Raw genomic sequence first — 14,759 nt, forward strand, 5'->3', positions numbered from 1 at the left:
ATAATCCTTTTTATTTATAAAAAATAATAAATATGATTTAATATTAATAAGAGAATAATTATAATTTAAATATTGCTGTAAAATAATAAAAATAATATATTATTAATAAAATTATAATTAATATATTAATTAATAAAAGTTCAATTATTTCGGTTTGTTTGGTTATTAAATTAAAGGTAATTAAACTAAAAGTAAAGAAAAAAAATTTATTATTGCTAATCAAAAACCGAACTGAATCGAACTTACCCTTATTAAAATAATTGAATTTTGTCAGTTAGGTTTGATTATTTAATTATAATCGAATAATACACACTCCTAACTAAAACTTAGTAAATACTTACTATATATTTTTCATACAATCATTTTATTATATCAAAATTAATTAGTCTAAAGTTTTTTATTTTAAATGAGTTTACTCTCTAATACCTAATATTTTCAATTAATTCATAATCATTACTATTAAATATTTCCATAGATTTATTCAAAACTTTGTTACATTAATTAATTACATAAGAAGAAGGTCTTGCAGCTTTTCTTCAATTGAAACCTATCAAAATATACAAGGGATTATCTTGCTAACATTTGACTAATAGGGCATAAGCCCACATGATATGTGGTACTACATTCATTCAAACAATACCCAAAGAGTAATGAGTAACCGACTAATGGATAATGAAGATAAACAAAAAAAAAAAAATTTTAGGTTATTCTCCTCAACTACAGAAAGGCAGAAAATAAATCTTGTTAGGCAGATATTTGATTCAAATTAAAAAAAAAAAAAATGTAGTAACTGAATTAATTTAATTTAATTTAATTTTTTTCAGTAATTTAGTTGAATTTGCCTTTCTATATTAAAAAAATTCAGTCTATTTAATTTAATTCAATTTTAAAAAATTTGATAAAATTAAATGAAATAGAATAATTACATGAAAGTTGAAATTAAAAAATATAAATAAAATTATATTTGAAATGAAAGTTTAAGATGAAATCCAAACCAAATCAAATCAAATCAAACCAAATTAAATCAATTCAGGTAAATTTGATTTAAATTTTCCCTTAATTTGATCTGATTCAATTCAACATGCTAAAAATTTCAATTTATTCAATTATTTATGTTTTACCCTTGCGGATCGGCCCAAGAAATTAATTTCCATGCTTGGGAAATTGATTTGACAGATTGTTAATTTAAGGCCCAAATAGTGTAAAGTAATGAAGGCTTAAACATTATGCTTTTAGCGGGTAGCTTTATGGCTTTCAAAGCCTCAAAATTCATCCTACTTTAAAGGCATTGTTAATGTTTATGATCATCTTCAATTTTTTTCTTTATTAGAATCTGACCTTATCAGGATCTAAAGTTATCAGTGCAGCCATCACCCTAGTGCTCTGGTTTAACATTGATGAGAATGAACAATTAATAACAAAGTTTTCTTTCCATTGAAGGAGAATGAACAGTTGAAATGTAAACCACAGGTCTTCACATGAGCTTCTGGAATCCAAACTTGACACTCTGTGCATGTTGTTTCTATATATCTAGGCTTTGATGTCAACAACTTTGAATATGGAAACAGCTTTGATGTAACTGCTATGCCACTTTCACAATTCCCCACCTCCAAAAAATAAAAATAACTGAAATGAAAATGATTTTACAATTACATTATCAGGAATTTCAAAACCTTCAGCAGATGTTCTTTACGTGAGTATGATTCTCGATTTGGCACCTAACACGATACCATATCCACTTGATTCCGCACCATACTGGCCAAAAAATTAATCAAGTGTAGGAGCAGCTGGGACATCATAAGTTGACAAGGTTCAGTAAAAACAAAAAATAACACTCATTGTTTGTTGCATTGGAAAATGAACATTGTCAGAATAAGATAAAGACCAACATAACAACAAGAATGCCTCATGTTTTACTACTAAGCGCAGAAAAGCAATGGAAAAATTATTGCATGTGCAATTGCATACCTACAAAATGTCATGGCAGACCACCCTTACGTCCTTACTATACATCTCAACTGTTTGAAGTTGATGAATCAGTCAATGGTATCGATTCAGCAGGTTGTGATTTATCAGGACTACCTTGGGAAGTTTCCTTCTTCAACTTGTGATTATTATATGCAGCTACGCCAGCAATTGCTAGAGGGGAAAAAAAAAAGTGTTTAGCACATCTAATGCTCAATGCCCAGCTATAAATTGGTAAAAGTTTCCTCAGAAAAATCATCACCAGCCAAACACAAAAGAGAAAGTTCAACTTTCAATGACAGCCACAGATAAATCATCCTTATTCCCATAGCAATCAATATCCTTTCTTAATCTAGTCATCTGATGATGAAAAGTGTCAAAACCGAATTTACAATTACCGTCCTCATGTGCATTTTGCAAACCATATAAGACAATCTTACAAAAAAAATTTATATTTTAAGTCAACTCAAAACAGAAATTTAAGATCAATTGCATGAGAACTACAAAAGGGTGCATTTTGTATTATCCAGTCTTGCTGAAGTCAATCTAATGATTAAACAATCTATAGTCCGGAAATGACCCAGAGGCAAATGAACCAGTGATAAGAGTATTTGAAATTCTCATTTCACTCTTTGCATCTGAGACCATTTCTCATAAGTGATAACTCTCCAACAAAACCTCCCTGCCCTAGGCCTAATCTCTGGACTGGCAGTCTACAGGAAGAGAATTTCTACCACGACTCCAACTTGCCTAATTAGAAAAGAGATATGTATGTTCCTAAGAGAAAAGAATTCAAATAAGTAATTTATTGTTTAGATGCTCACCAATGCAGTAGCCAAACAGGTTTATGACTGTGAGCTTTGTATCAGCAAATAGAAGGGCAGATAGCAAGACAACAATCCAATCCTTCACAACTCCAGCCACACGAATAGTCAGAGCACTGGTATGCGAGATCACAAGGAAAACTGATAGGTTAAGTGCAAATGTACAAAGAGAATTCAGTGTTAGCACAAGAGGCTGAAAGTTCCATGAATGTGTTTCCATCCTTGGTTTCTCTAGAAAGATCCAAGGAATAAACAGGCAAAGGGCACTGCAAGGAAAACCAACAACCAAAAACAGGCATGCTTATAATTTTTTTCCTACATGAAACTAGAAGCAAATGCTTCCAAAATGATGTTTACAAGAAAAACATAATACTTGCCTGCAGGGACTAACATAATACATAACAGATATAGGATTTAATTTCAAACCCTTCCTTTTCACTAGAATCTCCATGAAAATAAGTCTCAAGGCTTCTCCAACAACTCCACCCATCTGATACACAACTCCAATCCAGCTGATATTTATCTCTCCATAAGAAGCCGCAAGAACACCAAAGCTGATCACTGACATTATTAACAGCATTCTGCAACTCATCACCTCAAGTCCAGCAGCCACTCCAAGAACGAAAACAGCAACTGGCACTGCAAATCTCATTAAAAAAATTAATTCATGTCACAAGTGCCCACACTGACACAGGTCCAAAGGAAATCTAGTACTCATTGGCTAACCAAATATCTTATTTTCCACCAAAGAAAGCAATAATAGAATCTTGCATCATATGCAATTTTGGAATAGATCCAGATAAGTACTTTGACAAATAATATTAATTTATTGAGAATGGCTGCCTTAGCGGATCAAAGACATAAACAATGAACACTTACTAATAGCCTTCAACATTTGTGCAAAAGCCACAGATATATACAGGTAGGCAGTGTTTCCCAGCCAAAGAGTCATTGCAAACATTGCACCTATTGGAACAACTGATGTTGTGTATCTAATATATGAACATCCATCAGACATAGGGCAAAAAATCAATGCTCATATAATGAAAATCAGAGAGGATAGGCATCAATGCACGTGTAAGGAAAATATAAAATTTTACTTACATTTCTACTGTCATTCCATCCTCAACTTTCATAACCTATGAGAGAGTCAAAAATTAAGAACATTAGTTGCTTAAGCAAAGCTATTAATAAGATACCCTGAGTTCCTGACATAGAAATTAAATTAGTACCTTGAAAACTTTCGTCAGTATAAAACACAAAACAGAAGAGAAGACCATGTGCAGTAGAGTCAATCCAAGAGGATAAGGAAAGTTTATTTCCTTAGAAGACAAAACCCACTGCAATCAAACAATTTGGAAAGAAAACCCTTTGTTAGCCAAGTGGAGGAACATTTTATAAACAAGTATGTACCACCACTTAATTATATCAGAAAACCATGTAAAGACGCTATAACATAGGTGAATGAAAGAATTAGTCCAATCTAAAAGCTATCATTCTTTGACTATTTAACGGAAATCCATGATAGTCATAATCAATTTATCTTAATATACTTGGCCACTAACATGGGAAAAAACTTAAGCTTGACGCAGGTTAGTATTCACAAATGTCAATCACCTGCTTTTTACCAAACCAAAAAAATGAAATTCAAATTCCTTGAAGGCATATCAATATAGAAATTAGTAAGTTGCTCTAGTAGTGTATAATTTGGCGTTTTCCTCTTTGCACTTTTCCTATTTTGATTCCAAAAACTAAACCCAGAAATCTTCAATGCACACTAAGTTCCTAAATGATAATTGAGATGACCTAATAGTCTGAACCATCTCCAAAATAAAACCCAGACACAGTTTCAAACAGCAACGTTTCACACCAGATAGTGTCATTCAATCATTCAACTTAGAGGTTCATGTTAACAAATATTTGAGCTTTACTGTTAAATGCAGATAAAATGTCCTAAAGATCACATATTCATTGCACATTCAAACCAATTAATTGGAAATTTAGGAATAAGAATAGAACAAAGCACATAAAACAAGAAGAATACGAGGACTCTATAAAACACTTGAAAAAAAAAACCCAAAACATTTCTGGGTGCCAAATGATTTGGAAAATTGGAATTCTAATAACATAATCCAAGAAAAAAGAGATAGAGAAATGAAGATTGACCTTGTTAAAGAAGATCTGGCCACTAGAGAGGGCGATGTAAAGAAGAATGTAAGCGTAAGTAAGAAGTCCATTCCGATCTGCCATTGACTATTCGGCTCCGCTAACTTAACTATAGACTTGCTACTTCTTGTCTTCTCAGTTCTCATTCTCCAGTGCACTGTGGTGATTCAAGTTTATGTTTAGCTTTGCATCAAAGCTGAAAGAGCCTTTCATTTTTATGGGCCGATGAAGCCCAAAGTCTATCCACTCGGTCAATTTCAGTTAGAAGCTACGATTTTCAGTTTAATTCTATCACAAATTTTAGAATTTATTTCGAATTTCATTATTTAATACGACATATTTAAAAATATATAATTTAATTAAATTTTATATAATTTATATTTATTATAATTTAAAATTAAAATTTATTTATATTTTTTTTCTATATAAACCTCAAGAGTTAAATTAAAAAAAAATTATAATTCTCTACATAATTAAAAAAATCACAGTGTATTAATTATATTAATGATATTAACACACTATTTATCCTACATGACATGCATTTGTATGACATAAACGGGCAAAATAATTAATATTAATTAGAATTGGTATATAATTAAACAAAAGATGAGTGAGAAGCAATTTTTTTGATAAAAAGTATTTTAATTCATAAAGTATATGTAAATTTTTTAAAATTCATTTCAAATTCTATTAAATTTTATAAAAATTAGTTTAGTTAGAATCAATTGTTAGAATTGAATTCTTTTTTTTTTTTAATCAAACACACAAAATATAAAATTTAATTAAATTTCACAAAATTTTGTATTTTGGAATTCAACAAAACATATGTAAAAGACCAAACACATTTACGTTATTTTTTTAAATTATATTTAAACATTTTAATTTTATATATTTAAGCTTAATTCTTAAAATAGCCATTTGTTGCACTTAAATACTCAAAGTCTCAACTCTCTCAAGTCTTAGCAATTTTCTCTCAATTCTCAAACTCAACATTCTCTCTCTCTCTCTCTTTTTTTTTTTCTCCACATCCATATTCAAATTTACTGAAATGAAGGCCTTCAACTTCAATCATCTGCAAAGTTTTGAATTCACTAGCATCAAAAGTGAGTTATTGTTTATTTTCTCTAATTCTTATAACTTTTTTTTAATCATTTTTAGGTAAATATATAAATAGTTAGAAAATAATATCAAAGAATTCACTGGATATATTTATGTGTAAATTAGTACATATTACATAAATCATTTTTAAGTGATGCATAATTACATTAAATTATGTGTGAATTAATACCTCCTAGACACTCATTTTGGTAATAATAAGGTTAGTTATTTACCATCTACTTGGTTATTCTTTTTGTAAATTGATTAATATTAATGATGTATAAAAACAATGAATTTAATGTCTTTATTTGATATATTTATACTTATTATGCAGTATATCTTAATTTTAATTATATATTTAAATATGTATGCATTTTATGAATTTTTCAAAAAAATTTGTGTTGCGATAGACTTTACCGTTATGTTACGGTTGTAACATGTCCATTTCTGTTATTCGCAATCACGAACGCGGCTATGATCGCATTTTAAAACCATGGTCCAAACTTCAGCAAACCGTCAAGGGAGTATCAAATGATAGCCCACCAACACAAACAAGGACTGACAATATCCTCAAAAGACTTGCAACAATAGGAAACAGAGAAACAAAATACTAGTCTCAATCAACAAAGAAGCAACACCAAAATAGAGGTACCAAAACCCAAAATAGTCCACAAGACTACATAGAAGTATAAGAAGGTTACTAAAGCCAAATGATAAAGAAAACAACCTCCAAGCAAGGCCAAACCACCAAAGCACTTGTAAGAAATAAATATAGCCTCTCGTATTCAAATTACTAATCCAAAATACACACCATCACAACACTTATTCACACTCAGCTATTCCTCAAACCACAGAAAGTATAGAACCATTTAGAGCACTATGACATACCAATAATAGAACAACTTCTAAAAAGCGCCAAATCATAGCAAAACAGTACAATTCACAGCCAAATTGATCTCCAAGCAACGTTATATGAAAAATAGAACCCAAGCAGAACACTTTATCAAAAACATAACCAAAACAGAACCCTTCAAATGCACTTAAAACCAAATCTCACCAAACAGCTTATGGAAGTCACCAAATTGAACCAAAGTTGACAACGAGGCATTGGAATAATCAAGTTGATGCCGAAGGATGGGAAGACACTGAACGCACTTACATGCATGGCACATGGAGTGATGTTGTAAACTTGAAGGGGCGTGTGTGGGCCACTTATCTGCCTTCCAATGACAAGACTTCATAGGAAGGCCGATTAGCCGCCAACAAATCCTCCCAGGGTGGCGCTGAGACATAAGTATCATCTTAGATTTGTGACCTAGGGTAGCAGTAGCTTCTCAATAGGGAAGTTTAAAAAACAAGGGAGAAAACCAACAAGAAACTAGACAAAAAACCATGACAAACAAACCATGCTTAGATACCATGTTAAGAATTTAAGAATTAGAAGAAGAAAAAGAAAGAAAAAAAGAGATGAAAGGAAGAGAAGGGAAAAAAACAAAGAGGCTATATCTTTATTTTTAGTGCATCTATAAAATAAAAGATTGCATATTACTTTACTTTATTAAGAATATAAATCCTATCTATATTGGAATATAAATCCCACACTAAATAGAAATATATGAAATCTACTTGTTATGAATATATAAAATCCATATTGACTTTCCATAACAATGCCTAGCAAAAGTTCCAAACTATAATTAAAAAATCTCCAGAGTGTAAATATCAAATTGGTAGGCTTCATGCTAAACTGGGCTCCTCATCAAAAAATTGGCCTAAGTCCACTTATATGCCCTTTAATTTTCTTGTACAGTACCGATATGGGACTTTTTTCTGCAAGTGATATTCCAACACTCTCAGTCAAGTGGCAACCGAGATATCTGATTCAATTGACACTTGAAACCTGAAACTGAAATGTAGCAGCGACACTAGGAAATTGAAATAAAACTGAAACTGGGCCTTTCTGATACCATGTTGAATTTTGAACCCAAGAGTGTGAATATCAAACTGGCAGGCTTCATGCTGAACTGGTTTCAAACTAGACTCCCCATCACCAAAATGACCTAAGCCTACTTATATGCCACTTAATTTTCTTGTACATTGCGAATGTGAGACTTGTTCCCACAAGTAAAATTGCAAACACTAATAATATAACTAATAGACCAGATCATACAGTACGCATAAAACCAATAGCTTTCAAATAAAAGTGTAGTAGTTGTAGGAGCTGAAGTGCAATATGTGGTATCCATTTAATCACACGTAAGAATCTACAAATGTACAGAACAGCTGTGAAGTTTGCATAAGCGATATATCCTATGTATGATCCCAATATGTTAATGAGAATCTAAGCTTTGTCTAGAAATCAAATGCTTATTGATATATTATCTAAGGGTTAATCTGGATAGATGAGGATCTTAAATGAAGGGGTATTTGATTATGACATTATGTTGGTGTTTACGATTTCACATTTGAAAAGCAAATCTAAATCCACCTTCATTCCAAATGCACGCCTATCTAAATGAACCTTAAAGAAAATTCTTTCTAGTGTGATACCATTTTTATAATTGGAAGAGTTTTGAATGCTTGGCAGTTGGCAAATGGTTCGTCCACAGCACAGTCCCAGTTACCTTTGTTAATTTTGGCTTGTTATGTTTGGTCTGGTGGCTTGTTTCCTGTATATTTATGTTGTTTTTTTTCCCCATCTAGGATCCACGACCAGAGTAAAATCTTTTTGGCACCATGGTGCATTCGGGATATTCACCGGAATCTGGACACTACTATGCATATATCAGGGCATGAGTTCTCTTGCCCTTTTAAATTGCTTTATTTTTTATTTTTAAGTTCTTATGTTAGTTTCAGAAAAGTAATTATATCAATTATATGCTGATATTATTTCTGATTATAAATATGCAGGATGCAATGGGTCGGTGGTATTGCTGTACTGATTCATCCGTGACGCTTCCAACACTGCAGGATGTCTTGTCAGAGAAGGTCTATATTCTCTCGCACTAACCAAAGGCCAGTTTCTTCTGGTGCCACATTTACTTCCAATGGAGTAAAATCAAGGAATCTGAATGTCAGCGAGACATCTAAAAGTCCAAAGAATGCTATTGCACCAAAAGCTGTGCCTACAAAACCACGTGTTGAACTATCTTCATGCAAGGATATTCCATCCATGTCTAAGGGTGATAAAGTGCCTTCCAGTCTACAGGTAAAATTTAATATTTCTGGAAGCTCTATCTCCAGAAGGGTTCCTCCAACTATTGACAGAAAGGCTGATATGCATAAGAGTCAAAACATGAAAATGAATGGGGATGCGAAGGACACAGTGTTGGGGAGAAACTTGACAATAATAAATCACCAATAGTAAATCAAAATGGTTGCAACAAAAACAAAATATTTGTTGGTGAGACCTGCCCATCCATTGCTGTAGCAAGTGAAAACATTGTTAATCAAAATGGTGCCTTTAATTCTGTAAAGCCGAATCTCTATGAAGCTAATGGTACTATGGGCAGAATGACAACAGAAAAAGGGTCTAGTCACCTTGAACTGCAAAATGGTGAAGAGAATTGCTACCCTGGGAGTCCAGAGTTGAAGAGGAAATTAAAGGACGATTCTTGCATTTTGTTTGCACAGGATTCTCATTCTCAAGCCAAAGTTAAAGAGATGAGAGAAGTGTACGTAAAATTCCATCGTAATGGCTTTACTAATCTTCCTGACATAAATTATGCTAATAAGGATGTGGTGAAGAAGCCATATTACTGAAGTTGCCAAATTATGTATTTAGTTGTGTTTTTGTTGGCATATTTTTTTAAGCTTTTGAGGTTCTGATTTTTCCATAGTTTGATTCCTACTTTATATTTTTAGGTAAATTGCGCTAATTATCATGAAACTCTATTGTAGTTATAAAGGATTAATTTACTAAAGTTAAGTGCCTAAGCTTAATTCCAGTTAGGGCTAATTGAACATATTTCTGCCAGTTGGTGAAAGGAAATTGGACATGTATATTTTTTTTATTGTTTTCTTAAACTGATTCCTTATGGGTTTCATAAGATCAACTCACAGTGCTTTTGTCTCTCCTAACTAGCTAATGATGTAAGACAAAAAAATTATTAATTGGTCTTATGGATCCTAAATGATTTGGGGTTAACTTAAGAAAAGAATAGGAAATGTCCATGTTAGATTTTCATTCATCAGGTAGCTAGAATTTGTTCTATCAGGCTTTATTGCAATACAGTTAAAGTTTAGCAACTTGATTGTAATTTTATAACCATAATATAATTTAGTGATTAGTTTATTTGTGCAAGTACAGTCCTTGTCCAAAGCATATTGGATGAAGGTTTGACTTTGTTTGACATTTTGTTGGAACTATTGTTGTGAAAAACACCATGATGAATACTTTGATTAGAGGCCATTAAAAATTATCCTTAGGGTAAATTTGACATGCATCAGTTATAAAACTCCAAAACATCTAATTGTCCGTTCAAAACTGTTTTTTACAACTTCTAAATGGGTGATTTTTGAAAAAGAAAAATAATAAGGCTAGAAGAATGATTATTTTGCATGTTGTTAGACTTCCAAGTTATCATATTAATGGCCATATAGGTTGTAGTATTTGTTTAGTAAATTTATCGATGAGTGTTTTCATGTATCATTAGTTGGGGTTCAAAATGGATATTGCAAGCAGATGTTCCAATCGTTTAGAATTAGATCATTTGGATGTTGTGCATGTTAACCATTTAGTCTGTCATGTCTGCCTCCTTTATTTATCTGTATGTTTGCCTCCTTTATTTTTTGTTGAATTGGGTGTGTATTAAATGTGCCAGTCTCAAGCATGAAGCTTCTTCTGTTTCACGATCGAGTGGTTGGTCTGATAAGGAAGAGGTTATCTGCACGAGAAGCAAGGAACATCCCAAGTGATATCGAATTAAAGTAAGTCCTGTTTAACTTTATATAACTTGTGTTCACTAGAAATTTGACAAAAGTTCAGAGTCTAATGTATTTAATTTCTCTTGAAAGTAAATATCTATTGCTGCCAATTTTTTATGAGAGAAATATCTTGTGGAACTTGCATTTAAAAAATTTAGTTTGAAAAGCATGTTTTTATCTTGATACAATATGAATGATTATATCAGAAACAAAAATTGAATGGATTATTTATCTTATCCAATTGTTGATCGACTTTTGGATCATTATGTTACCGTAAAATTCATCTATGCTTTTAAGGCAAGAATTTTTTGAGCAGAATTTGCTTCAATCTTGTGTTTTTCTAACTGATGAATAATTTAACAATTTAGGTGTTTTGGTTTAGATGTTGGTGAACTAATAGTTTTTGATCTCTAACAATGAGCTCATCAAACCATTTGGTAATATTAAAAATATCAGCTCTTAGTTGTTGAGCAACCAACAGCTGCTGGTTCTTAATGCTCCAAAATCGAGCTTCTTGCGATTAGATGGTATCTTTTTGACTATTTTTTTATTGAATTGAGAATACCTTATTAAATTTTTGTAATAATAAAATAGCAGTTTTCCTAAATTATTTTTTTATATGATTATCAAAAAAATAGAAAACAATTATTAGAATGTTGTAAGTAATGGTTGAAATCATTAATTATGCTATCTATATATATAGATAAAAAATATTTATTACAAATATTTACACAAAGCTAAATGTAATTTTATTAATTATTATTTTCTGCTACTATTTTCTTTATGTAACACATTATAGAGGAAAATAATATGCGATATATTAAGATATATTAGAAAATAAATTATAAGCTTAATGGACATTTGATATATCAATTGCCACAACTAGGAAAATTAATGGCCATCAGTTTTCATTAGTAGGCCCTTATATTTAATGCAACACAATTTCGACATATGTTTGAATATATCTCCATGTGTCACCAAGCTTTATATTATGGAACATTGTGTTGTTCTTGTCAATGGGTTTGTGTATTGGTTACATGTTTTGGCCAATTGCAAAGAGCTCTTTAAATGAGGTTATGATTTATAGTCTTAGCCTGGTTTCCTAGGTGAGATGAGATGAAAATGATAGAGAGACGTGATGATATTGAAGCTTGATTTTCTTTGCTATGGGAATTGCTTTTGTAGCATTTCCTCCCACTGTTGAACTGATTCTCTTTTTCTATAGGCTTTAACAGGTTTAAGAATACTTCTATCATTTAGGACACTGAAACAGGTTTGCAGAGCAGCACTTCAACACCCAATGGTTATAAATGTGGTTGTTTGAATCAACACTGCTTTCTTGTGGTCTTAAGTTATTTGGTAGTAAAAATAGTTGATTTCTTCAAGTAAATGTTACTTGAGGGATAAAGGGTCATGCTGCAATCCGCATGGTGACAAAGTAAATTCATGCCTCACAACAGGAGACTGACATGTAATCTCTCTCCAAAAGTTTGCTTGATCCAATCATTTACTTCTCTAAGGATATATTCCTTATCAAACATTGTCTTCAGGGATTGATCATTGATCTGTCCTGCATTTTATCTAGCATGATGAATACCTGTTTATTGTAACCTACCATCAACAAAAGTCTTCTAGTACATCATCCATTGGCTACATTTGTAATGCAGGAAGCTGTTGATCAGAGAGGCCAAATCAACCTTTGTTTCACAGATACCTGAATCATTGAAAGAGGATCTAATCAAACATCTTCGATCATTTAGCCAAGAGAAGTAACATTCTGGGCCTTTTTTTTTTCAAGTGAACTGATAATTGAGGAGGTAGTTTTTACTTTCCGAATTTATTGTTTTTCACATGGAATTCCCAATGTCAGAGCTTTGCTGGCTAGCTTCATAACACAGTTATTAATATTTTTTGCAGTTTCTTGATGGTGGTTGGTGGAGCTCCATGTAAAAACTGTATGACTAATTGATATATCTTTTTGCGGAAGACAATTAACTGGGGTTTTTATAACCAGTATACTTGAGCAAGTGTTCCCAGTGGCATTGAAAGGCCGTAATGTTGGCCCCTTTTCTTTCTTCTTCTTCTTCTTTTTCTTCTTCTTCTTCTTCTTCTTTTTTTTTTCTATTGTTATATTGCTATACTGGTAGGTTCCCAATCGGTGGTGTTAGAGTTGTGATGAAAGGGCCGAGTTAAAACATTGCCAACAATTTTCTTCCCCAAGCCTTTAGAGTTAGTTTGGGTGAACTCAAGAATCCCATATAATTTGTACTATATCCTTTTTGGCAGTACCTTTTAATGTACCATCCTCAGTTAAAGGGATGAACACAACAATTTTCAGTAAAATTGTGTCCAGATAGTACCTGGCGAATGTATACCATCATTGAGTTTGTCCTCCAAATATGACTTTTTTTCGCAGATTTTACCCTCTGCTGCTGTTTCTGCCTCTGCGTCTGCCTCACTTAAGGAGGTGATTTTGTGCTTTTCTTCACACCCAAATATTGTCTAGTTCCCTTTTATTTATGGTGGTGTGTTATTTTCTTTTAACCAATCTGTTGTTGATTCAATTTATCTCGTGAACTCTGAATTTGGGCGTGCTTCGTCAGTTGTACTTTCCCTGTGATCATGGGCTCAGGCCCTCAACGCAACTCACTCGGCTAACTCTGGCTTGGGCAAGGAAATTAGGGTTTGATTTTAGCATGAATTTAATTTCTTTAAAATAGAAAAAATATTTTTAAGTAAAATTTTATTATTCCGGTACAAACACAACATCAACTATTTTAAAATTTGTGAAAGTGAATGGGTAATCTTATGACTATTTTAAAGTTTAAGCTGATTATAATGTTGAATTTTGAACCCAGAGTGTGAATATCAAATTGGAAGGCTACATGCTAAACCTAGAGTATCTTAGAAAAAATTCTGCTGGATTTTCGGCATGAACCTAGAGTATCTTAGACAGTTTAGTTCTTTATTTTGAGTTAATATTGATAAATTTCTTCAATATGATTGTTTAGGTGATCCGAGTCAACCTTCTTCATCTTCTCAGCCGCCTCAGTGACAATTGAATAATTTGTGAGTAGATATTGATTTTATTTATAATTTTAATATTATCATATATTTAAGGCATGCTCATGCATTCACTTATAAATATATGTATATAGCTAAATCTTAGGCACGGTTTATATTGCATCTTTATTTGATGAAATTGTTGTGGGTATCACCTTAAGGTAATTTAGAGCTGTGTGCGCGTGTCGGCGTACGTGTGGTGTGATATTGGATATGAGTAGAATGGGTAGAATGGCTAAAGCTTGACTCGTTGGGACCTAATCCTTTTTGTGAATAAGTCAGGATGAGTACGGCTTTAAGTTGATCTCGCAAATCCCCGCATTTAGATCATTAAAAGAAAGTTCGACTTAAGTTGATCTCGCTAGCAGAGGTTAGAATTAAGAGAGCTGTATAGGGGATCAGCTCATATATATATATATATATATATATATAATTATTGTGACATATGGGTGTGTGAGTGCTCAAAATTATCTTTTATATGAATATTGTTTTGAATTTGATTGAAAATATATATGCATGTTGCATTTCATACTTAGGGATGTATTAACCTTAGATAGTTATAGAAATTGTATTTAAAATCAATATCTTACTCTATGAGTCGAATGCTCACTCCTGTTTAACTATTTTTCACTAGGTGATAGGAGGGCTCTTTGAGATTAACCTGCTTTCTTTCTCACAGGTTTACCAGTAGAAGTTTTATTATGATTTTTTTTCTTATTT

General features: G+C 32.1%; 1 protein-coding gene and 1 pseudogene across 1 annotated transcript; one reads left to right on the plus strand and one right to left on the minus strand.

Moving 5' to 3' along the window:
* Window positions 1-1,411: 1,411 nt before the first annotated feature.
* Window positions 1,412-5,140, minus strand: LOC110657632 (probable sugar phosphate/phosphate translocator At3g14410). The gene is made up of 8 exons (XM_021814922.2): window positions 4,956-5,140; window positions 4,022-4,129; window positions 3,894-3,928; window positions 3,669-3,781; window positions 3,167-3,428; window positions 2,790-3,055; window positions 1,969-2,139; window positions 1,412-1,787 (listed from the first exon to the last, which is right to left on the minus strand). Exons 1-7 carry the CDS (start codon window positions 5,037-5,039, stop codon window positions 2,015-2,017), a joined length of 993 nt encoding a protein of 330 aa, XP_021670614.2. The 5' UTR covers window positions 5,040-5,140; the 3' UTR covers window positions 1,412-1,787; window positions 1,969-2,014.
* Window positions 5,141-6,490: 1,350 nt separating this feature from the next.
* Window positions 6,491-12,749, plus strand: LOC110650900 (ubiquitin carboxyl-terminal hydrolase 25-like; annotated as a pseudogene).
* The last annotated feature ends 2,010 nt before the right edge of the window (window positions 12,750-14,759 follow it).

This window comes from Hevea brasiliensis, chromosome 4 (assembly GCF_030052815.1).
Source record: "Hevea brasiliensis isolate MT/VB/25A 57/8 chromosome 4, ASM3005281v1, whole genome shotgun sequence".
NCBI classification, from domain to species: domain Eukaryota; kingdom Viridiplantae; phylum Streptophyta; class Magnoliopsida; order Malpighiales; family Euphorbiaceae; genus Hevea; species Hevea brasiliensis.

Excerpts from the sequence above, each read along its gene's own strand:
- LOC110657632 (XM_021814922.2), bottom strand. The coding sequence starts at position 5,039 with ATGGCAGATCGGAATGGACTTCTTACTTACGCTTACATTCTTCTTTAC. Across the intron at positions 3,929-4,021 it reads TACTGACGAAAGTTTTCAAG|GTTATGAAAGTTGAGGATGG; the intron begins GTACTAATTTAA and ends ACTCTCTCATAG. Across the intron at positions 3,429-3,668 it reads ACAAATGTTGAAGGCTATTA|TGCCAGTTGCTGTTTTCGTT; the intron begins GTAAGTGTTCAT and ends TGAGATTTGCAG.